The sequence below is a fragment of the Pogona vitticeps genome, chromosome 2 (genome assembly GCF_051106095.1).
Source record: "Pogona vitticeps strain Pit_001003342236 chromosome 2, PviZW2.1, whole genome shotgun sequence".
Lineage (NCBI taxonomy): Eukaryota > Metazoa > Chordata > Lepidosauria > Squamata > Agamidae > Pogona > Pogona vitticeps.
In genome coordinates, this window is record NC_135784.1 from 9,906,926 (window position 1) to 9,932,561 (window position 25,636).

The following is a 25,636-nucleotide window of genomic DNA, read 5'->3' on the forward strand; positions in this document are numbered from 1 at the left end:
TCGTTAACCCTTGCAACACTCCAGCTTCTTATTCAAAATGGTAACATATGCAGCGGTGCCCAATTTGCCAGCCCATTCCGTGCCCAAAACGGCGTTGGGCAATGCAAAATACGAGTGGGTCATGTGTACGTGAGCCCCCTCTGTCGGTTTCTGGTGTGAAAGTTATTGCCCAAGGCTCATTAGCCCTTGCAGAACCCGAGCTTCTTATTCAAAATGGCAAATTATGCAGCGGTGCTTACTTTGCCAGCCTATTCTGTGCCCAAAACGGCGTTGGGCAATGCAAAATACAAGTGGGTCATGTGTAAGTGAGCCCCCTCTGTTGGTTTCTGGTGTGAATGTTATTGCCCAAGGCTCATTAACCCTTGAGTAACCCCAGCTTCGAATTCAAAATGGAAAATGTGCAGCGGTGCCCACTTTGCCAGCCCATTCCGTGCCCAAAACGGCGTTGGGCAATGCAAATACAATTGGGTCATGTGTACGTGAGCCCCCTCTGTCGGTTTCTGGTGTGAAAGTTATTGCCCAAGGCTCGTTAACCCTTGCAACACTCCAGCTTCTTATTCAAAATGGCAAAATATGCAGCGCTGCCCACTTTGCCAGCCTATTCTGTGCCCAAAACGGCGTTGGGCAATGCAAAATACAAGTGGGTCATGTGTAAGTGAGCCCCCTCTGTCGGTTTCTGGTGTGAAAGTTATTGCCCAAGGCTCATTAACCCTTGAGTAACCCCAGCTTCTTATTCAAAATGGTAACATATGCAGCGGTGCCCACTTTGCCAGCCTATTCTGTGCCCAAAACGGCATTGGGCAATGCAAAATACAAGTGGGTCATGTGTACGTGAGCCCCCTCTGTCGGTTTCTGGTGTGAAAGTTATTGCCCAAGGCTCATTAACCCTTGCAACACTCCAGGTTCTTATTCAAAATGGCAAAATATGCAGCGGTGCCCAATTTGCCAGCCCATTCCGTGCCCAAAACGGCGTTGGGCAATGCAAAATACAAGTGGGTCATGTGTACGTGAGCCCCCTCTGTCGGTTTCTGGTGTGAAAGTTATTGCCCAAGGCTCATTAGCCCTTGCAGAACCCGAGCTTCTTATTCAAAATGGCAAATTATGCAGCGGTGCTTACTTTGCCAGCCTATTCTGTGCCCAAAACGGCGTTGGGCAATGCAAAATACAAGTGGGTCATGTGTAAGTGAGCCCCCTCTGTTGGTTTCTGGTGTGAATGTTATTGCCCAAGGCTCATTAACCCTTGAGTAACCCCAGCTTCGTATTCAAAATGGAAAATGTGCAGCGGTGCCCACTTTGCCAGCCCATTCCGTGCCCAAAACGGCGTTGGGCAATGCAAATACAATTGGGTCATGTGTACGTGAGCCCCCTCTGTCGGTTTCTGGTGTGAAAGTTATTGCCCAAGGCTCGTTAACCCTTGCAACACTCCAGCTTCTTATTCAAAATGGCAAAATATGCAGCGCTGCCCACTTTGCCAGCCCATTCCGTGCCCAAAACGGCGTTGCGCAATGCAAAATACAAGTGGGTCATGTGTACGTGAGCCCCCTCTGTCGGTTTCTGGTGTGAAAGTTATTGCCCAAGGCTCATTAACCCTGGCGTAACCCCAGCTTCTTATTCAAAATGGTAAAATACGCAGCGGTGCCCACTTTGCCAGCCCATTCCGTGCCCAAAACGGCGTTGGGCAATGCAAAATACAAGTGGGTCATGTGTAAGTGAGCCCCCTCTGTCGGTTTCTGGTGTGAAAGTTATTGCCCAAGGCTCATTAGCCCTTGCAGAACCCCAGCTTCTTATTCAAAATGGCAAAATATGCAGCTCTGCCCACTTTGCCAGCCCATTCCGTGCCCAAAATGGCGTTGGGCAATGCAAAATACAATTGGGTCATGTGTACGTGAGCCCCCTCTGTCGGTTTCTGGTGTGAAAGTTATTGCCCAAGGCTTATTAACCCTTGAGTAACCCCAACTTCTTATTCAAAATGGCAAAATATGCAGCGGTGCCCACTTTGCCAGCCTATTCCGTGCCCAAGACGGCGTTGGGCAATGCAAAATACAATTGGGTCATGTGTACGTGAGCCCCCTCTGTCGGTTTCTGGTGTGAAAGTTATTGCCCAAGGCTCGTTAACCCTTGAGTAACCCCAGCTTCTTATTCAAAATGGCAAAATATGCAGCGGTGCCCACTTTGCCAGCCTATTCCGTGCCCAAAACGGCGTTGGGCAAGGCAAAATACAAGTGGGTCATGTGTAAGTGAGCCCCCTCCGTTGGTTTCTGGTGTGAAAGTTATTGCCCAAGGCTCGTTAAACCTCGCAACACTCCAGCTTCTTATTCAAAATGGCAAAATATGCAGCGGTGCCCACTTTGCCAGCCCATTCCGTGCCCCAAATGTCATTGGGCAAGGCAAAATACAAGTGGGTCATGTGTAAGTGAGCCCCCTCTGTCGGTTTCTGGTGTGAAAGTTATTGCCCAAGGCTCGTTAACCCTTGCAACACTCCAGCTTCTTATTCAAAATGGCAAAATATGCAGCGGTGCCCACTTTGCCAGCCTATTCTGTGCCCAAAACAGCGTTGGGCAATGCAAAATACAAGTGGGTCATGTGTACGTGAGCCCCCTCTGTCGGTTTCTGGTGTGAAAGTTATTGCCCAAGGCTCATTAACCCTTGAGTAACCCCAGCTTCTTATTCAAAATGGTAACATATGCAGCGGTGCCCACTTTGCCAGCCCATTCCGTGCCCAAAACGGCGTTGCGCAATGCAAAATACAAGTGGGTCATGTGTACGTGAGCCCCCTCTGTCGGTTTCTGGTGTGAAAGTTATTGCCCAAGGCTCATTAACCCTGGCGTAACCCCAGCTTCTTATTCAAAATGGTAAAATACGCAGCGGTGCCCACTTTGCCAGCCCATTCCGTGCCCAAAACGGCGTTGGGCAATGCAAAATACAAGTGGTTCATGTGTACGTGACGCCCCTCTGTCGGTTTCTGGTGTGAAAGTTATTGCCCAAGGCTCATTAGCCCTTGCAGAACCCCATCTTCTTATTCAAAATGTTAAAATATGCAGCGGTGCCCACTTTACCAGCCTATTCCGTGCCCAAAACGGCGTTGGGCAATGCAAAATACAATTGGGTCATGTGTACGTGAGCCCCCTCTGTCGGTTTCTGGTGTGAAAGTTATTGCCCAAGGCTCGTTAACCCTTGAGTAACCCCAGCTTCTTATTCAAAATGGCAGAATATGCAGCGGTGCCCACTTTGCCAGCCCATTCCGTGCCCAAAACGGCGTTGGGCAATGCAAAATACAAGTGGTTCATGTGTACGTGACGCCCCTCTGTCGGTTTCTGGTGTGAAAGTTATTGCCCAAGGCTCATTAGCCCTTGCAGAACCCCAGCTTCTTATTCAAAATGTTAAAATATGCAGCGGTGCCCACTTTACCAGCCTATTCCGTGCCCAAAACGACGTTGGGCAATGCAAAATACAAGTGGGTCATGTGTACGTGAGCCCCCTCTGTCGGTTTCTGGTGTGAAAGTTATTGCCCAAGGCTCGTTAACCCTTGAGTAACCCGAGCTTCTTATTCAAAATGGCAAAATATGCAGCGGTGCCCACTTTGCCAGCCCATTCCGTGCCCAAAACGGCGTTGGGCAATGCAAAATACAAGTGGTTCATGTGTACGTGACGCCCCTCTGTCGGTTTCTGGTGTGAAGGTTATTGCCCAAGGGTCATTAGCCCTTGCAGAACCCCAGCTTCTTATTCAAAATGTTAAAATATGCAGCGGTGCCCACTTTGCCAGCCTATTCCGTGCCCAAAACGGCATTGGGCAATGCAAAATACAAGTGGGTCATGTGTACGTGAGCCCCCTCTGTCGGTTTCTGGTGTGAAAGTTATTGCCCAAGGCTCATTAACCCTTGCAACACTCCAGGTTCTTATTCAAAATGGCAAAATATGCAGCGGTGCCCACTTTGCCAGCCTATTCCATGCCCAAAACGGCGTTGGGCAATGCAAAATACAATTGGGTCATGTGTACGTGACGCCCCTCTGTCGGTTCCTGGTGTGAAAGTTATTGCCCAAGGCTCATTAGCCCTTATAGAACCCCAGCTTCTTATTCAAAATGCTAAAATATGCAGCGGTGCCCACTTTGCCAGCCTATTCCGTGCCCAAAACGGCGTTGGGCAATGCAAAATACAAGTGGGTCATGTGTACGTGAGCCCCCTCTGTCGGTTTCTGGTGTGAAAGTTATTGCCCAAGGCTCGTTAACCCTTGAGTAACCCCAGCTTCTTATTCAAAATGGCAAAATATGCAGCGGTGCCCACTTTGCCAGCCTATTCCGTGCCCAAGACGGCATTGGGCAATGCAAAATACAATTGGGTCATGTGTACGTGAGCCCCCTCTGTCGGTTTCTGGTGTGAAAGTTATTGCCCAAGGCTCGTTAACCCCTGAGTAACCCCAGCTTCTTATTCAAAATGGCAAAATATGCAGCGGTGCCCACTTTGCCAGCCTATTCCGTGCCCAAAACGGCGTTGAGCAATGCAAAATACAAGTGGGTCATGTGTAAGTGAGCCCCCTCTGTCGGTTTCTGGTGTGAAAGTTATTGCCCAAGGCTCGTTAACCCTTGCAACACTCCAGCTTCTTATTCAAAATGGCAAAATATGCAGCGGTGCCCACTTTGCCAGCCTATTCTGTGCCCAAAACTGCGTTGGGCAATGCAAAATACAATTGGGTCATGTGTACGTGAGCCCCCTCTGTCGGTTTCTGGTGTGAAAGTTATTGCCCAAGGCTCATTAGCCCTTGCAGAACCCTAGCTTCTTATTCAAAATAGCAAAATATGCAGCGGTGCCCACTTTGCCAGCCCATTCCGTGCCCAAAACAGCGTTGGGCAATGCAAAATACAATTGGGTCATGTGTACGTGACGCCCCTCTGTCGGTTCCTGGTGTGAAAGTTATTGCCCAAGGCTCATTAGCCCTTGCAGAACCCCAGCTTGTTATTCAAAATGCTAAAATATGCAGCGGTGCCCACTTTGCCAGCCTATTCCGTGCCCAAAACGGCGTTGGGCAAAGCAAAATACAAGTGGGTCATGTGTACGTGAGCCCCCTCTGTCGGTTTCTGGTGTGAAAGTTATTGCCCAAGGCTCGTTAACCCTTGAGTAACCCCAGCTTCTTATTCAAAATGGCAAAATATGCAGCTGTGCCCACTTTGCCAGCCTATTCCGTGTCCAAGACGGCGTTGGGCAATGCAAAATACAATTGGGTCATGTGTACGTGAGCCCCCTCTGTCGGTTTCTGGTGTGAAAGTTATTGCCCAAGGCTCGTTAACCCTTGAGTAACCCCAGCTTCTTATTCAAAATGGCAAAATATGCAGCGGTGCCCACTTTGCCAGCCTATTCCGTGCCCAAAACGGCGTTGGGCAATGCAAAATACAAGTGGGTCATGTGTAAGTGAGCCCCCTCTGTCGGTTTCTGGTGTGAAAGTTATTGCCCAAGGCTCATTAGCCCTTGCAGAACCCCAGCTTCTTATTCAAAATAGCAAAATATGCAGCGGTGCCCACTTTGCCAGCCCATTCCGTGCCCAAAACGGCGTTGGGCAAGGCAACATACAAGTGGGTCATGTGTAAGTGAGCCCCCTCTGTTGGTTTCTGTTGTGAAAGTTATTGCCCAAGGCTCGTTAACCCTTGCAACACTCCAGCTTCTTATTCAAAATGGTAAAATATGCAGCGGTGCCCACTTTGCCAGCCCATTCCGTGCCCAAAACTGTGTTGGGCAATGCAAAATACAATTGGGTCATGTGTACGTGAGCCCCCTCTGTCAGTTTCTGGTGTGAAAGTTATTGCCCAAGGCTCATTAACCCATGAGTAACCCCAGCTTCTTATTCAAAATGGTAACATATGCAGCGGTGCCCACTTTGCCAGCCTATTCTGTGCCCAAAACTGCGTTGGGCAAGGCAAAATACAAGTGGGTCATGTGTAAGTGAGCCCCCTCCGTCGGTTTCTGGTGTGAAAGTTATTGCCCAAGGCTCGTTAAACCTCGCAACACTCCAGCTTCTTATTCAAAATGGCAAAATATGCAGCGGTGCCCACTTTGCCAGCCCATTCCGTGCCCCAAATGTCATTGGGCAAGGCAAAATACAAGTGGGTCATGTGTAAGTGAGCCCCCTCTGTCGGTTTCTGGTGTGAAAGTTATTGCCCAAGGCTCGTTAACCCTTGCAACACTCCAGCTTCTTATTCAAAATGGCAAAATATGCAGCGGTGCCCACTTTGCCAGCCTATTCTGTGCCCAAAACAGCGTTGGGCAATGCAAAATACAAGTGGGTCATGTGTACGTGAGCCCCCTCTGTCGGTTTCTGGTGTGAAAGTTATTGCCCAAGGCTCATTAACCCTTGAGTAACCCCAGCTTCTTATTCAAAATGGTAACATATGCAGCGGTGCCCACTTTGCCAGCCCATTCCGTGCCCAAAACGGCGTTGGGCAATGCAAAATACAAGTGGGTCATGTGTACGTGAGCCCCCTCTGTCGGTTTCTGGTGTGAAAGTTATTGCCCAAGGCTCATTAACCCTGGCGTAACCCCAGCTTCTTATTCAAAATGGTAAAATACGCAGCGGTGCCCACTTTGCCAGCCTATTCCACGCCCAAAACGGCGTTGGGCAATGCAAAATACAAGTGGGTCATGTGTAAGTGAGCCCCCTCTGTCGGTTTCTGGTGTGAAAGTTATTGCCCAAGGCTCGTTAACCCTTGAGTAACCCCAGTTTCTTATTCAAAATGGCAAAATATGCAGCGGTGCCCACTTTGCCAGCCCATTCCGTGCCCAAAACGGCGTTGGGCAATGCAAAATACAAGTGGTTCATGTGTACGTGACGCCCCTCTGTCGGTTTCTGGTGTGAAAGTTATTGCCCAAGGCTCGTTAACCCTTGCAACACTCTAGCTTCTTATTCAAAATGGCAAAATATGCAGCGCTGCCCACTTTGCCAGCCTATTCTGTGCCCAAAACGGCGTTGGGCAATGCAAAATACAAGTGGGTCATGTGTACGTGAGCCCCCTCTGTCGGTTTCTGGTGTGAAAGTTATTGCCCAAGGCTCATTAACCCTTGCAACACTCCAGGTTCTTATTCAAAATGGCAAAATATGCAGCGGTGCCCACTTTGCCAGCCTATTCCATGCCCAAAACGGCGTTGGGCAATGCAAAATACAATTGGGTCATGTGTACGTGACGCCCCTCTGTCGGTTCCTGGTGTGAAAGTTATTGCCCAAGGCTCATTAGCCCTTGCAGAACCCCAGCTTCTTATTCAAAATGCTAAAATATGCAGCGGTGCCCACTTTGCCAGCCTATTCCGTGCCCAAAACGGCGTTGGGCAATGCAAAATACAAGTGGGTCATGTGTACGTGAGCCCCCTCTGTCGGTTTCTGGTGTGAAAGTTATTGCCCAAGGCTCGTTAACCCTTGAGTAACCCCAGCTTCTTATTCAAAATGGCAAAATATGCAGCGGTGCCCACTTTGCCAGCCTATTCCGTGCCCAAGACGGCGTTGGGCAATGCAAAATACAATTGGGTCATGTGTACGTGAGCCCCCTCTGTCGGTTTCTGGTGTGAAAGTTATTGCCCAAGGCTCGTTAACCCTTGAGTAACCCCAGCTTCTTATTCAAAATGGCAAAATATGCAGCGGTGCCCACTTTGCCAGCCTATTCCGTGCCCAAAACGGCGTTGGGCAATGCAAAATACAAGTGGGTCATGTGTAAGTGAGCCCCTCTGTCGGTTTCTGGTGTGAAAGTTATTGCCCAAGGCTCGTTAACCCTTGCAACACTCCAGCTTCTTATTCAAAATGGCAAAATATGCAGCGGTGCCCACTTTGCCAGCCTATTCTGTGCCCAAAACTGCGTTGGGCAATGCAAAATACAATTGGGTCATGTGTACGTGAGCCCCCTCTGTCGGTTTCTGGTGTGAAAGTTATTGCCCAAGGCTCATTAGCCCTTGCAGAACCCTAGCTTCTTATTCAAAATAGCAAAATATGCAGCGGTGCCCACTTTGCCAGCCCATTCCGTGCCGAAAACAGCGTTGGGCAATGCAAAATACAATTGGGTCATGTGTACGTGACGCCCCTCTGTCGGTTCCTGGTGTGAAAGTTATTGCCCAAGGCTCATTAGCCCTTGCAGAACCCCAGCTTGTTATTCAAAATGCTAAAATATGCAGCGGTGCCCACTTTGCCAGCCTATTCCGTGCCCAAAACGGCGTTGGGCAAAGCAAAATACAAGTGGGTCATGTGTACGTGAGCCCCCTCTGTCGGTTTCTGGTGTGAAAGTTATTGCCCAAGGCTCATTAGCCCTTGCAGAACCCCAGCTTCTTATTGAAAATGGCAAAATATGCAGCGGTGCCCACTTTGCCAGCACATTCCGTGCCCAAAACGGCGTTGGGCAAGGCAAAATACAAGTGGGTCATGTGTAAGTGAGCCCCCTCTGTTGGTTTCTGGTGTGAAAGTTGTTGCCCAAGGCTCGTTAACCCTTGCAACACTCGAGCTTCTTATTCAAAATGGTAAAATATGCAGCGGTGCCCACTTTGCCAACCCATTCCGTGCCCAAAACTGCGTTGGGCAATGCAAAATACAATTGGGTCACGTGTACGTGAGCCCCCTCTGTCAGTTTCTGGTGTGAAAGTTATTGCCCAAGGCTCATTAACCCTTGAGTAACCCCAGCTTCTTATTCAAAATGGTAACATATGCAGCGGTGCCCACTTTGCCAGCCTATTCTGTGCCCAAAACTGCGTTGGGCAAGGCAAAATACAAGTGGGTCATGTGTACGTGAGCCCCCTCTGTCGGTTTCTGGTGTGAAAGTTATTGCCCAAGGCTCATTAACCCTTGCGTAACCCCAGCTTCTTATTCACAATGGTAAAATACGCAGCGGTGCCCACTTTGCCAGCCTATTCCGTGCCCAAAACGGCATTGGGCAATGCAAAATACAAGTGGGTCATGTGTAAGTGAGCCCCCTCTGTCGGTTTCTGGTGTGAAAGTTATTGCCCAAGGCTCATTAGCCCTTGCAGAACACCAACTTCTTATTCAAAATGGTAAAATATGCAGCGGTGCCCACTTTGCCAGCCTATTCTGTGCCCAAAACGGCGTTGGGCAAGGCAAAATACAAGTGGGTCATGTGTAAGTGAGCCCCCTCTGTCGGTTTCTGGTGTGAAAGTTATTGCCCAAGGCTCGTTAACCCTTGCAACACTCCAGCTTCTTATTCAAAATGGTAAAATATGCAGCGGTGCCCACTTTGCCAGCCCATTCCATGCCCAAAACTGCATTGGGCAATGCAAAATACAATTGGGTCATGTGTACATGAGCCCCCTCTGTCGGTTTCTGGTGTGAAAGTTATTGCCCAAGGCTCATTAACCCTTGAGTAACCCCAGCTTCTTATTCAAAATGGTAACATATGCAGCGGTGCCCACTTTGCCAGCCCATTCCGTGCCCAAAACGGCGTTGGGCAAGGCAAAATACAAGTGGGTCATGTGTAAGTGAGCCCCCTCTGTCGGTTTCTGGTGTGAAAGTTATTGTCCAAGGCTCGTTAACCCTTGCAACACTCCAGCTTCTTATTCAAAATGGCAAAATGTGTAGCGGTGCCCACTTTGCCAGCCTATTCCGTGCCCAAAACGGCGTTGGGCAAGGCAACATACAAGTGGGTCATGTGTACGTGAGCCCCCTCTGTCGGTTTCTGGTGTGAAAGTTATTGCCCAAGGCTCGTTAACCCTTGCAACACTCTAGCTTCTTATTCAAAATGGCAAAATATGCAGCGCTGCCCACTTTGCCAGCCTATTCTGTGCCCAAAATGGCGTTGGGCAATGCAAAATACAAGTGGGTCATGTGTAAGTGAGCCCCCTCTGTCGGTTTCTGGTGTGAAAGTTGTTGCCCAAGGCTCATTAGCCCTTGCAGAACCCCAGCTTCTTATTCAAAATGGTAAAATATGCAGCGGTGCCCACTTTGCCAGCCTATTCCGTGCCCAAAACAGCATTGGGCCAGGCAAAATACTATTGTAATTTGTGTTAGAGTTATGATTTATTATTAATACCCTGATATTTGAGTGATCCAACTTGGTTTAATGGTTTAAATACAACATGTTCTGAATAAGAAGCTGGGACACGAATAAGAAGTGAATAAGAAGCTGGATCTCGAATAAGAAGTGAATAAGAAGCTGGCCGAATAAGAAGCTAACTTCAACCTCGTGCCGGATTGTGCGTCTGTCCTTCCAAAGGGAGACTCACAACAGCCAAGGGAAAATCAGCTTCTTCCATCATCTGCCTGCACAGCAGGACCCTGCACTTTGTCCTCATTAATTGCACGTACTCAGCTTTGCTCTTAGGACACATTTCTCTCTCTCTCTCTCTCTTTTTTGGTCATAAATTCTTTTAATTTAACATTATATAACAAACAAACAATACATACACGCAGGGAACTCCACAACTGTATATTATATTCTCTACTCATGTTTATTTCTGGGATCAATCAGAAAACATTTTCCAGTTTTCTTTAACATAACTTATCAAATTCTTAGAAAATATTTCTAACAAGCTATCCTTTTATAAGCCCAGATCAAACTTACACACACACACACACACACACACACACACACACACGTGTGTGTGTCTGTGTGTGTATTATTTTAACCTGAATTTCAAAATTCTAACACTATCCCATTATATAAATATTTATAATAGTTTTTACTATATACAGTGGTGCCTCGCATAACGTTTTTAATTGGTTCAAAAAAAAAAAACACCTTATGCGAAAAAAACTTTATGCGAAACACCATTTCCCATAGAGATGCATTGGAAACCGGTTAATCCGTTCCAATAGGCACGGATTGCCATCCTTAAGCGAAAAAACCCATAGGAAACATCGTTAAACGATACAATGTATCCTCCATTGGAATGTATTGTAGCTGACTCAATAGGTTTCAATGGCTTTGCGAAGTCAATTTTTGCAAAATTAAGTGTGTCATAAAAGGGTCAAAATGGTTTTAAATGCTTGGATTAGCTTCTGCACCCTCTAAAACGGATGCAAAAGTTAATTTGGCTTTGATCTGACTTTTCGTTAATTAATGGTGAATTCCCCCCCCAACTTTTGACAGCTGTCAAAATCTGACAGCTCCATTATTTCCTATGGGGGAAGAAAAAATTCACAAAAAATTAATGAAGACTCAGCAACTGTTCTAAATTCTTGGGTTCGTTAGAGGACCCCCTAAGTTGTGTGCAAACCTGATTTGGCTTTGATCTGAACTTTCGTTAATTTTTTGTAAATTGTTTTCTCCCCCATAGGAAAGCATGGAGCTGTCAGATTTTGACAAGTCCATTGGTTCCTATGGGCCAAAAAACAAAAATTCACAAAAAATTAACGAAAAGTCAGATCAAAGCCAAATCAGGTTTGCACATGTCTTAAGGGGTCCTCTAACGAATCCAAGCATTTAGAACCGTTTTTGACCCTTCTAAGACACTTTTTTAATTGAAAAAAAAAACATCGTTAAGTGAAGCAGGGGACCTAAAACAAAAAACGTTAAGCGAAGCATGGTCCCAAAAACGCTATGCGAAAATCGCCCATAGGGAAAAACGTTATACGAAGCACAATCTGACTCTGAAAAAATAAACGTTAAGCGAAAAAAACGTTAAACGAAGCAAATGTTATGCGAGGCACCACTGTACATACATACATATATACATATATACATACATACACATATATCTATATACAGATATATACATACATATGTATGTATATATATATATATATATATAATACACAGAGAGTGTGTGTGTGTGTGTGTGTGTGTGTGTGTGTATTTTAACCTGAATTTCAAAATTCTAACACTATCCTATTATATAAATATCTATAACAATAGTTTTTACTATATATATACATATACATATACATACATATACACATATATATATATATACACACACACACACACATATATACACATACATACACATACATCTATATACAGATATATACATACATATATATGTATACATACATACATATATATATATATATACACACATATACATATATATACATATATATACATATACATACATATACATATATACATATATACACATATACACATACATACACACACACACACACACACACACATATAATACACAAAGAGAGAGAGAGAGAGATACATATGTGTGTGTGTTTGTGTGAATTATTTCAACCTGATTTTCTAATTTCTTACAATCTTTTGGCCAGTTTTGAAGTGCCATCTATAGAACATCTTTAAAATATTTTGTCTCAAATTATTGTTTTAATTCATATATAATTATTATTCCACATTAGAATCCAATAACATGTCTAAATTATAGCCAAGATTTTGTACCCCTTCCATCATCACTACTTTCACTCTTTCCATCTCTGAATTATCTTCTAATAAACAAATTATATTTTTGAATCCTCTTCTCACACCTTCCATATGAGTTGTCTCCAACGCATTTTTGGTATCACCTGGCAGGACAAATTTCCAAATAGAGTAGTCCTAGAACAATCTGTAATTTTTAGCATGTATACGTTGGCTTGGGCATGTCGTGAGAATGGCTGATGGTCGGATTCCAAAAGATCTCCTGTATGGATAATTAGTGCAGGGAAATTGCCCCAGAGGGAGATCACAGCTGTGATACAGTTATCTGCAAGTGGGATCTGAAGGCTGATGGGCTTTGTGATGATCACCAGATAATTAGTATAGCAAATACAGTGGTGCCCCGCATAGCGAGCGCACCATTTAACGACGAATCTGCCTAGCGATGCGGATTTTGTGATCGCAAAAGCGATTGCATTGTGATGTTTTAAATGGGCAAAAATTGCATTGCGATGATCGGTAAGCGTTTTGCGATGTTTTTTAAACAGCTGATCAGCGGTTCTAAATGGCCACCGGGTAAGTAAAATGGCCAGCTGCAGCATTTTCGCGCAATTTCCTCGCTTACTGGGGCGGGGAAAATGACAGCCGTATGGAGGATTTCCGCATAGCGGTGAGTTCCCCCCCATAGGAACACATTAAACGGGGTTTAATGTGTTCCTATGGGGTTTTCCATTCTGTACAGCGATGATTCCGGATAGTGACGATTTTCCTGGAACGGATTATCATCGCTATGAGGAGCACCACTGTAGTCTTAGAGATAGAAGTTAAAGAAGCCACACACACAGGGATGTCTGCCAGCAGTGCTCCTGATGGGTGACTAGTAGAAGAGGCAGAATAACACCAAATGGGTTCCCAGTGAATTCTGCCCTGCCTGCAGGAGGACTGTGCTTTTATTAACCTTACAAGCTCACAGATAGTTGACAGTATACAGATAGTTTACAGAGTTCAGATAGGACAGTGGTTACATCATGCCATTATAATTGGACTAAGGAAAGGCTCTATGCAAGCTCTCTAGCACCTATGAGAAAGAAGAAGAACGGTGGGCAGTCATGCCCCTCAGAAGCAGCTGTGACGTCATCCAGGAGGGTTTGCCCTCTACTGTAGATTAAGCCAACAGTTTAGCAACCTTGGGCATGGCACCCCCACAGGAATGGACCATCTGGTGACAATGTTGAGAATTTGTTAACATTTCTGGATGTAAGCAGAGTTAGGAAATATCAAGTTGCAAAGACACTAAAACACAGAGATAGTAAAATTCAACTTAGTCTATTTACAAATATAAAGAGAGCATAGATTTTAGACATTCAGCTGGCAGCATGACATGACATGATACAATACATGATATAGAAATAAATGATCTGACTTACAGCAGATAACATGTTCCCTTTACACATGTTGGCATCTAATGACCAATCACAATGTACATAATGAAATGTGGAACATTGCTATAAATGATAAGTTAACTTGTAACTTAAAAGTTAAGAAATGAGAGATGAAAAAGAATAATTCCTATGATATATGGGGCAGATTTCTTGCATATGTACAAACAAGAGGAAAAGGGAATGTTATTACGAGGCAGCGGTTTACCAAAAAAAAAAGAAAAGAAAAAAGAAAAGAAAAGAAAAAGAAAAAGAAAGATGGAAATTTTGAAAAGGCAACACTGAGGTAGTAAAAGAACTGAACAATGATTAATGGACCAGAGAAGGTTTACCATCTGGAGTAAAGTGTTTTCAAAACTAGAATTGGAAGAACTAGAAAAGGTGGCAAAATCAACACAGAACAACGACCATAGTGGGGAAGGCAAATGGAGGGTAGAGGTAGACACAATAGTGGAAGAAAACTCATCAATAAAGGAACAGTTTATGGAACAATCCAGAAATTATGACTTGACAGAATGGCAAACATCACTGAGGGGGAAAAAGAACAATCCATATTAGCCAGAAGTCAGATAGGCAAAGGCTCCCCAATTAGATCTAATTACAAAGCAAACCAGTAAAAGACCTACTGAATAATGCAAATGTTGTCATCAGAACAGCACACTAAAAGAAACAAACCAGCTCATGTCTAGCACAGCTACCACAGGAATGGGCTTTTTAATATCACATTATCACATTTTCGCTCAACAGCAATTTCGCTGGAACGAATTAACGTCGCAATGTGAGGCACCACTGTATGTAGATCACAGGCCAAACATGAGCCAACAGTGTGATGTGGCTACAAAAAAGGCCAATGCTCTTTTAAGCTGCATCAATAGAAGAAGAGTCGCCAAATCCTCCAGACACTAATTCCCCCTCTATTCTGGCACTGGTTAGGCCTCATCTTGAGGACTGTGTCCACTTCTGGACACTTCACTTTAGTAAGCATACTGACAAACTGGAACAAATTCAGAGGAGGGCAACAGGGATAATTAGGGACCAGAAACTAAGCCCTAAGAGAAATGATTGAAAAAAAACTGTGCATGTTCAGCCTTGAGAAAAGAAGACTGAGGGTAGATGTGATAGCACTTTTCAAAGACTTGAAAGGCTTTCATTTAAAGGACCTGTTCTTGGTCAACCCAAAGTGCAGGACACGCAATAGAGGAAGGCAGATTTTGGTTGAATATCAGGAAAAACATCCTAACTGTTAGAGCAGTAAGAAAGAGGAAGCGAATATCTTGAGAGGTGGTGAGCACTCCAACACTGGAGGCAGTCAAGAGAAATTTAGACTGCTAACCGGCATATATCACATAGTTCACATGCCCATATTATGTTTTCAACCTACAATGTGAAGAAACTTCAGTGAGTTCAAAATGCAGCAGCCGGATTGCTGGTTTTGGCCCACATGGGGTCACAGGAACATGACCCCCACTTTGATCCTTTTAAATATTTGTATCGTTACCCTTGAGTGCTCTTATTGTGTTTTAATGATCTAAACCAGTGGTTCTTAACCTCTTTGAAAGAAACGCCCCCTTGAGCCATTGAGGAAGATATCATCGCCCCCCTCCCTGCGGTGATGATATCTTTCTTTCTTTCTTTCTTTCTTATTTATTTATTTATTTCTTACACTTAAATCCAATGACCCCTGAAAACAAAATTCAATTCCAAGAAAATGAAATGCCCCCTAAAAGTAACATTTAATGATTTAGTTGCAAACGAATTTCATCAGTTAGCCTTAGAACATCCTTCCTTTTCTATTTTTACACTAATTTTGAAAAAGCTTCCATTGTAAAACATATGCATATTCTTATTTTTTTTAAAACAAGGTTCCATGTCTATTTTGTTAATTAATGATAGAAGTAAAATGCATCACAAGTGGCACTTCAAAATGCAGTCCATTTGTTCTCTTTGCTCTTTGTTTTACATTACGTCAGCATTTTGCTGTTTATTTTTTCCAGTGGAAATCAGCACAAAATTGAACAAGCTCCTTATGCCTTCTTAGCATATCAGGAGCTCTCAATAAAGCTCTTTCCACATCCCATACATTTCTAAGGTTTCTCCCCAGTGTGAGTCCTTTCATGTAACCTTAGGGAACCACTGTAACTAAAGCTCTTTCCACATTCCATACATTTATGTGGTTTCTCCCCAGTGTGAGCTCTTTCATGTAACCTTAGGGAACCACTGTAAGTAAAGCTCTTTCCACATTCCATGCATTTATAAGGTTTCTCCCCAGTGTGAATCCTTTCATGTAACCTAAGGTTACAACTGCGACTAAAGCTCTTTCCACATTCCATGCATTTATAAGGTTTCTCCCCAGTGTGAGTTCTTTCATGTGACCTAAGGCTACAACTCTGACTAAAGCTCTTTCCACATTCCATACATTTATGTGGTTTCTCCCCAGTGTGAGTTTTTTCATGTAACCTAAGTTTACCACTGCGACTAAAGCTCTTTCCACATTCCATGCATTTATAAGGTTTCTCCCCAGTGTGAATCCTTTCATGTAACCTAAGGTCACAACTGCGACTAAAGCTCTTTCCACATTCCATGCATTTATAAGGTTTCTCCCCTGTGTGAGTCCTTTCATGTAACCTAAGGTCACAACTGTGACTAAAGCTCTTTCCACATTTCATGCATTTATAAGGTTTCTCCCCTGTGTGAGTCCTTTGATGTGACCTAAGATTACCACTCTGACTAAAGCTCTTTCCACATTCCATGCATTTATGTGGTTTCTCCCCAGTGTGAGTCCTTTCATGTAACCTTAGGGAACAACTGTAAGTAAAGCTCTTTCCACATTCCATGCATTTGTAAGGTTTCTCCCCAGTGTGAATCCTTTCATGTAACCTAAGGTTACAACTGCGACTAAAGCTCTTTCCACATTCCATGCATTTATAAGGTTTCTCCCCAGTGTGAGTTCTTTCATGTGACCTAAGGCTACAACTCTGACTAAAGCTCTTTCCACATTCCATACATTTATGTGGTTTCTCCCCAGTGTGAGTTTTTTTATGTAACCTAAGTTTACCACTGCGACTAAAGCTCTTTCCACATTCCATGCATTTATAAGGTTTCTCCCCAGTGTGAATCCTTTCATGTAACCTAAGGTCACAACTGCGACTAAAGCTCTTTCCACATTCCATGCATTTATAAGGTTTCTCCCCAGTGTGAATCCTTTCATGGAACCTAAGGTCACAACTGTGACTAAAGCTCTTTCCACATTTCATGCATTTATAAGGTTTCTCCCCTGTGTGAGTCCTTTGATGTGACCTAAGATTACCACTCTGACTAAAGCTCTTTCCACATTCCATGCATTTATGTGGTTTCTCCCCAGTGTGAGTCCTTTGATGTAACCTTAGGGAACAACTGTAAGTAAAGCTCTTTCCACATTCCATGCATTTATAAGGTTTCTCCCCAGTGTGAGTCCTTTCATGTAACCTAAGGTCACCACTGTGACTAAAGCTCTTTCCACATTCCATGCATTTATAAGGTTTCTCCCCAGTGTGAGTCCTTTCATGTAACCTAAGGTCACCACTGTGACTAAAGCTCTTTCCACATTCCATGCATTTATAAGGTTTCTCCCCAGTGTGAGTCCTTTCATGTAACCTAAGGTCACCACTCTGACTAAATCTCTTTCCACATTCCATGCATTTATAAGGTTTCTCCCCTGTGTGAGTCCTTTGATGTGACCTAAGATTACAACTCTTACTAAAGCTCTTTCCACATTCCATGCATTTATAAGGTTTCTCCCCAGTGTGAGTCCTTTGATGTGACCTAAGGTCACCACTGTGACTAAAGCTCTTTCCACATTCCATGCATTTATAAGGTTTCTCCCCAGTGTGAGTCCTTTGATGTAACCTAAGGCCAGCACTGTGACTAAAGCTCTTTCCACATTCCATGCATTTATAAGGTTTCTCCCCAGTGTGAGTCCTTTGATGTGACCTAAGTTCACTATTGCTACTAAAGCTCTTTCCACATTCCATGCATTTATAAGGTTTCTCCCCAGTGTGAGTCCTTTCATGTAACCTAAGGACACCACTGTGACTAAAGCTCTTTCCACATTCCATGCATTTATAAGGTTTCTCCCCAGTGTGAGTCCTTTGATGTAACCTAAGGACACCACTCTGACTAAAGCTCTTTCCACATTCCAAGCATTTATGTGGTTTTTCCCCTGCATGTGTTCTTTGATGTCTACTGAGGTGACATGCATTGATGTCATTTCTCCCATGCGTCAGTCCTTTCATGTGAAGTCTATGCCTACCCATTTTGTTTTTCAATTCTTTGTTTTCTTGCTTGGTTATGAGTTCCTGCCGAGGTTGTTGGGCAATTCTCCTTTTCCTGTTCAGCATCTGGTAGATTAGAAAAAGACGAGCAACAACCAGTTCCAAAATCTGCAGGAATAAGGATTGATGCGTTGAGACTCCACCTGAGTTATGAAGGAGGAAGGAAAGACAGGCAAAAAGGTGAAGGAAGACAACCATGGAAGGGACCAGAGGAAGTGGCTTTGGGCTTGAGGTTGGAAGGTTCCTCCCTGAGGGATCTTTACAAGGGAAGGATCATTTCCACATCCAAATAAATACAATTAGGGTTGATGGCTACTGTTCCTACATTAACAGTGCAATACCCGGGACTGGGCTGAGGAGGCTCAAAGAAGGCCTGTGTCTGTTGGTTTCCATCTCCTTAGGAGTAAGCTGTAGACAACTCTTCCCTTTGGAGCACTGGGTGATGGCAATTTGCCTCAAATTCAAAGATCTAATGGTCTTGGTGGTTAATATTTATCTCAACCCCCAACACGCAAAGGCTCATATCAGGAACACCTGGTTCGCCCTGGAGGGCTATATAGACTATTTAATATTGGAGAACCCTGTAGATGGGATTATAGGTAAAGATTCTCTTTGACAAATGTCTATTCATGTCTGCTCATCCCCGTTTCCAAGCCGTAGAGCCAGCATTTGTCCGTAGACAGTTTCCATGGTGACAGGGCCAACGCAACTAGACGTGGAACGCTGTTACCTTCCCACTGTGGTGGTACCTATTTATCTACTTGTATTTGCATGCTTTTGAACTGCTAGATTGGCAGGAGCTGGGACAAGTAGCAATGGCTAGGCGACTCAATCTCCAAATTTTGAACAGGTCTACCACAGGAGATTATCCTGGAGAGTTCACCTTCATGGCTGGTACAAGGTGCAGCACCATAGATTACATTTTGGTCAGCAATAACATATTACCACTAGTCACAAGCCTCCACGTCATTCCAGACCTGCCTCCCACCTAGTCCATCTTAAAAAGCTGCCCAAAATAAACATCAGACCCTCCAGTCAGGATCCAGCTAATTGCAGACATATTAGTCTACTAAGTATAATTTGCAAACTCTATGCCAGTTACCTTTTATATAAACTTAAATGTTGAGTGGACCAAGAAAATCTGGTCGCAGAGGAACAGCCAAGATTTAGGGAGGGAAGGTCTACACCAGGGGTCATCAACCCCCGGTCCGTGGCCCACTGCCGGTCCGCAGGCTGGCTGGAACTGGGCCATGGACACAGATCTCTGCCCCTCCCAATTGGGGGGGATGTCACCCTTGTAGGTGGGTCTGTCTCACTTGCTTGTGGTAACCATTCCCCCAATGCCCCTTGTGGGGCAGCCCACACAGGAAGTGCCAACAGCTGGCCATGGGGCTCAGCACCACTCCACCCAGTGCAAGCAGATGGGCAGGAGCGTGCACCAGCGATCCTACTGCTTCTTGCCTGGACAACCCTTCCCGGGAAGAGGTGGGCTGGGCCAGATCGCATGGGACGCTGCTGCTTGTCTGCAGAACTTCCACCTTCTGGGGCCTCCCATCAGAGCTTCGCTCCCACCTTGTGGTGGCGGCGTGGCCACCCACCCACGCCGAAGTGAGGCCGGACCGCAACTGCCCCAAAGAAGGAAGGAAGGATGGACCGATGGGCAGGCGGACGAGCAAGCGACACAGGTGCAGAAGGCAGAGATAAGCCCCATCCTTGGGTTCCCCCCTGTGTCACCGTCCCTGGGAAGAGGAGCCCGGTGTACCCTCACCCCGTTGCCCTGGGACCCCTGGCAGAGCAGGAAGAGGAGGAAGGGGGAATTCCTTAATGCCAGCCTGATCCTGCGCCCGCCTCTCATTCAGCGCCGTCGTCTCCCCTCCTCCACTCCGCTCTCCCCGGATGGCCCTTCCACTTGCAGGCCGCGCCACGCCAGCCCTTCTGGGAGAGAGCCTGGCTAGGACAGGGAGGGGTGGCAGTGGCAGCAGAGCCCCCCTTTCGGAGCTTGGAGGTGGCCAGAGGTTGGTAGCGCTGGCATCTTGGGACCTTGGCCGGGCAAGGGGCCGTCCGGACAGACAGGGCGGGCAGCCAAGGGCGCAGCTAGGCAGGGCGTCCCCGCTGCTGCGGGAGGGGGTGGCAGTGGTGGCATCCAGGGCCCCGACAGCTCCTCGGGCACAACACCACCACCCCCTCCACCCCTACTGCTACTACGACTACTACTACTCCTGAGTGCAAGGCAGGATCCGTGTTCTGGATTTAAAAGCTCCCTGGGCCTCACCTAGAAAGGTGGGCTGGGCACCCCAGTTGCCTCTGGCAGCAGCCAACAAGCTGCATCAGGTATGCCTGGCACAAGCCACCAGGTCTTAATTAGCCCTCCCTCCTCCGTGTGCCCCCCCATTAAGAGGGCGATGGGGTGGGCTGTGGGGGCAGGAGGAGGAGGAGACCCAGCCACCCCTGGAAAAGGACCCCCACCCCACCCTGTCCCCACCCCAGAACTGCGCAGGGATTTGTTTGGACATGGAGAAAGGTGTGCCTTGACGGCTGCAGGCTGGCAGGGAAGGTGGAGTGGAGGACACCTGCACGCTGGCACACACTGGAGGGTCAGTTCCTTCTTCCCCCCTTTAAAAAGCAGGGGAGAAAAGGTGGTCCCCGGGAGGCTGAGGAGGCTTGGGACTGGTAAGGTGCTGCTTTTAAAAAAAGTTTTGGGTGGCTTGAGGTTTGGTGTTTTGTTTTTTGGTGGGTTTTTTTTTTTTGCAGTCTCAGCATGGGACTTGCTCTGTTTACGTATTTTTATTTTTACCATAGGCCCCCCTGCTTGGGAACAACAAGAATTAAAATTAATAAAGTGTGGCCCTAATTAATCCAACACCTGTGTCATGCCTCTTTGTTCTGGGGTGGGGGTGGGGACAAAGGGCACAATACATGTAATGTGTTTGATTCACAGCTATCCACCAACAACCTTCTGCATAACAAGTATCCCCCCACACAGACGTACCCCAGCACCTCCATTCACAGATGCCAGCTGCAGCAGCCCCCACCCCACCCCGGTCCTTGGAAGAATGGTCTTCAACAAAACAGGTCCCTGGCATTAAAAAGGTTGGGGACCACTGGTCTACACTGAATCAGGTTATGATAATGCAACATCTGATAGAAAAATATGGGGCAGTCAATACAGGGACATTGCATGCCGTCTTTATAGATCTAAAAACAGCCTTTGACTCCATCTCAAGGGTAAAACTGTGGGAGAAGCTTGAGGGCACATCCATTGATCGTAGGCTGCTATACTTGATCAGAGTATTATATACGAACACATCCCTCATGGTGAGATGCTCTGCAAATGGGCATTATTCCAACCTGATTCCTACTCACAAAGGGCAAAACAGGGATGTGTCTTGGCACCCATTCTGTTGAACGTTTATATTAATGGTTTGGTAGAATTCATGAATACACAAGACTCACATCCTCCAACTCTAGCTAACTGCAAGGTGCCGCTACTCTTATACACAGATGGTACAATCATTCTATCCAGAATCCCAGTGGGTCTCCGAAGGGCGATGAGTAGTTTCAGCCAGTTCTGTGACGACAATCAGCTAGAGCTTAACTATCTCAAAACCAAGGTTGTATCATTTGGCAGGAGACATAAAAAATTCTATCATGAACATGTAGCTTCAGTGGGTCATCAGTCGGCCCAAGCTGCTGCAAAGTTTGCACAAACTAAAGGTGGCCATTACATCCCTGTGGCAATCAAATTATATCAAGCCAAAGCCCTGCCCCAACTATTATTGGGTCATCCTTCATCTAGCTTCGCCCTATTGGAACGGGTTCAATCAAAATTCCTGAGGTCCACTTTCCAGGTCTCCAGTTATGCATCCAATGCTAGTCTACGACTGGAGACAGGGATGATAAAAGTTGAGGCCAGAGTTTTACTTTCCTCCATTAACCTCTGGCTCAAACTCAATCACACAACATCAGATTTAGCATCCTTGGTCCTATGTGACAACTTCCAATCTTCTTGGACTAAGATGGTACAAGCAAAGCTGAGATACCTGGGATTTTCCCAAGAGGCTGTTCTGGCTATGGACATAAACCATCTGGCTATGGACATAAATCGCCATGAGACAAAGAGTACGGGACACAGAGAGACAGCGCCATATTCATCAAAGCACTAATTCCTTAGCATTAGGGTTAGAGTAATGCTGCACCCAGCGGTCCATCTGCTGTGCTCATTCCTGGATGATCAAGCCTGTAGCAGGATTCAAGGGAGCGTGATAGTATTGTTCCTCATGGCTATAAGGCTGGTATGGAGAGGCATGCTTCTGCTTCTCCGTTCTTTTTTGGAGTGCATTGAGCAGACTCCTGTTCAGATTCGATGTCAATGTCTGCCCACCCTGAAGATTGAGGGTTAGAATGGGCCGTGGCTGGGCTGGAAGCTACATCAGCCTCAAATCGGCCTGAGCTTGGAGAAATGCTGAGTATGGCGTGAAGTGTCTGGGCTGGAGGAATTGCATGCTCCTCTCTGTCTGAGAGACCGAGTTCTTCCCTTGAAGATTCCTCCACGGGTAACGGGGCCGGAGGAAGGGGTGCGGTGGTCGGTTTGGCAATTTTCTTTTGTTTCTTAGTTTTATCCTTGTCCTGCCTCTTTTTCAGAGAGTCATTGGACTGTGTCTGAGCCCTGGCAGAGGCTGATTTGGATGGTTTTTGAGAGTCCTTAGGTTTAGTAAGTACAGTGGTGCCTCGCATAACAAGCGCCCTGTTTAACTATGAATCCGCATAGCGATGTGGATTTTGTGATCACAAAAGTGGTCGCATTGCGATGTTCTGAATGCCAAAACATCGCATTGTGATGATCAGTAAGTGTTTCGCTTACCGATCTTCGCACTGCAATGTTTTTAAAACAGCTGATTGGCGTTTCCAAAATGGCTGCCCGCAGCGTTTTCGCACGGTGTCCTCGCTTACCGGGGTGGCGAAAAAGGCAGCTGGATAGAAGATTTCTGCATAGCGATGAGTTTCCCCCCATAGGAACGCATTGAAGGTGTTTCAATGCGTTCCTATGCGGTATTTTGTTTTGGATAGTGACGTTTCCGGATAGCAACGATTTTTTCGGAACGGATTATTATCGCTATGTGGGGCACCACTGTATAGAAGTCATGCTGGATAGAGATTGTGGAGCTGGACCGGAGATGGTCTTAGCAGCCTCCGGTAGTGGAGAGTTAGACAAGGGAGGGGTCTGCACCTCAATAGTAGGATTCAAAGTCTTTTCATACAGAAAGGATCTTAGGCGCTGTAGTCTCAGTTTAATTGCTGGCTTAGAGAGCCTTCTGCATGCAGTGCATGACTGGGTTTGGTGGAATTCCCCCAGGCAAAATAAATATTTATCATGTCCATCCGTGAATGGAATTTTACGGAGGCAAGCAAAACACCTCTTAAAGCCCAGAGGGGCCATAAAAAGTAGGGGAGAAAAAAGGGAAATGGGGAAAATCTGACGGTTGGGGGGGAAAGGTGGGAAGGAGCGAAAAGAACAAAACAACGGTCTAATTGATACAGGAAAAGCAAATAAGATTTAAGGTTGAAAAAGAAAAGAAAATAACAGGTAAGAAATAGCTAGAATAGCTAGATTCACTTTCCTCAACGCTCTACTGTTCCTCACGTCCTAACCCAATGGCAGAAAGAAAGGAACTGAGGGGAAGGCTGAGGAGGCGGAGCTCTCGCCCTGGTGGGGGGGACTAAATTGTTTCTTTTTTTAAGCTCTAGAATTTCCGAACGTCCTGCGCAGGAGCAGAATAAACCCATTTGTGTGCATTTACAGAGGCCACTACGAAGAAGCCGAAGAGTTCCAGAAAATCATCTGCTTCATAGACTACGCAAAAGTTTTTGACTGTGTTGACTACAACAATCTATGGCAAGTTCTTAAAGAAATTTTATTTATTTTATTTATCTCCTGAGAAATCTATATGTGGGACAGGAAGCAACAATTAGAACTGGATATGGAACAACTGATTGGTTCAAAATTGGGAAACGAGTACCGCAAGGCTGTATATTGTGTCCCTGCTTAATTTATATGCAGAATACATCATGCGAAAGGCAGGAGTGGATGACTCCCAAGCTGGAATTAAGATTGCTGGAAGAAATATCAACAACCTCCGATATGCAGATGATACCACTATGATGGCAGAAAGTGAGGAGAAATTAAGGAACCTTGTAATGAGGGTGAAAGAGGCGAGTGCAAAAATGGTTTGAAACTCAACATCAAAAAACAAAGATCTTATATATAAGAATGGAGATCATCATGGAAGGAATAGGACTATGTGGATTTATGGTAGATAAGTAATTTTTAAGAGGAAATGCTATGATGAGAGTCAGATGGATGGAATGCAGATGAGGGAATAGAGAAGTTACTTACCTGTAACGATGGTTCTTCTAGTGATACTCTGTGAATTCACACATGTGGGTTAGTTCAGCACCTGCGCTGGAGAATTCGGAACCTTCTAGAGCTTTTGATCTGAAAGATAGATAGCACAGGTTGTCCCTATGCACATGTCCATTGGTCCCTTTTGCCTCCCAGTTCCCATGCATCCGCCATTGCCAGGGCAGGAGCTCCCGGTATATAAAAAAGTGATGGAAAGAGGGGAGGCTGGGAGGGTATGTGTGAATTCACAGAGTATCACTAGAAGAACCATTGTTACAGGTAAGTAACTTCTCTTTCTTCTGCTTGAACACTGTGAATCACACATGTGGGTGACTAGCAAGCCAACTTACCGGAATGTGGGCCGTCACTGTAAGACTGATGTCAGAACAGTCCTTCCGAAAGATGTCTCCTTTTTAGCCTGAAGGTCCAGCCTGTAGCGGGTGATGAACGCCGACTCTCTAGACCAGGTAGCTACTTTGCAAATGTCTGGAACCTCGACACCACGGAGCAAGGCTGTGGAAGTCGCCATGGACCTGGTGGAGTGTCCCCGGAGACCTTCAGGAACCTCTGCCTGCAATCTGGTAAGCAAGAGTAATCGTGGAGACTAACCACCTAGAGAAAGTAGAGGAAGTAGCTGGAGAGCCCTGGTGGGGTCCAAAAAAGCACAGAAAGAGTTTCTCAGATTCCCTGAAGTCCTTTGTTCTGGAAACATAGTAAGCCAATGCCCTTTTAACATCTAGGCAATGGAGCATCTTTTCAACATTCGAAGAAGGATTGGGAAACAAGGTAGGTAAGGAAATGGGCTGATTCAAATGGAAATCGGAAACAACTTTGGGTAAAAAGGTAATATCCGGAAATAACATAACTTTATCCTTATAGAACTGTAGGTAAGGATTGTCAAATCTTAAAGCCGCTAGTTCACTCGCCCTTCTGGCAGATGTGATGGCAACAAGGAATAGAGTCTTTAGAGACAGAAAGTACAAGATGCCATGGGCTTGAAAGGAGGCTTCATGAGTGCATTCAGGACCATGGTAAGTGACCACTGAGGTATTGGAGGTCTCGTAGGTGGACGAGAATTGACAAGTCCTTTTAAAAAGGCTTTCAATGTAGGGTGAGAGAAAAGGCAAGAAGAATCAGAGTCTCTAGGCTGAAAAGCCACTATAGGAGCAGTGTACACCTTCAGTGTTGACACCGA

At 45.6% G+C, this 25,636-nt stretch overlaps 2 protein-coding genes across 2 annotated transcripts in view; one reads left to right on the top strand and one right to left on the bottom strand.

Moving 5' to 3' along the window:
• Positions 1-25,636, top strand: part of LOC140703737 (uncharacterized) — a 465,058-nt gene that overhangs the window by 399,869 nt on the left and 39,553 nt on the right. The gene's annotated exons all lie outside the window — the stretch shown is intronic.
• The window catches only part of LOC140703800 (uncharacterized), a 30,033-nt gene continuing 17,537 nt past the window's right edge, over positions 13,141-25,636 (bottom strand). Inside the window, exon 2 of the mRNA XM_078387722.1 lies at positions 13,141-18,107. Within this exon, the coding sequence (XP_078243848.1) occupies positions 15,816-18,107 (2,292 nt within the window). The 3' untranslated portion in view covers positions 13,141-15,815. The remainder of the gene's footprint in view (positions 18,108-25,636) is intronic.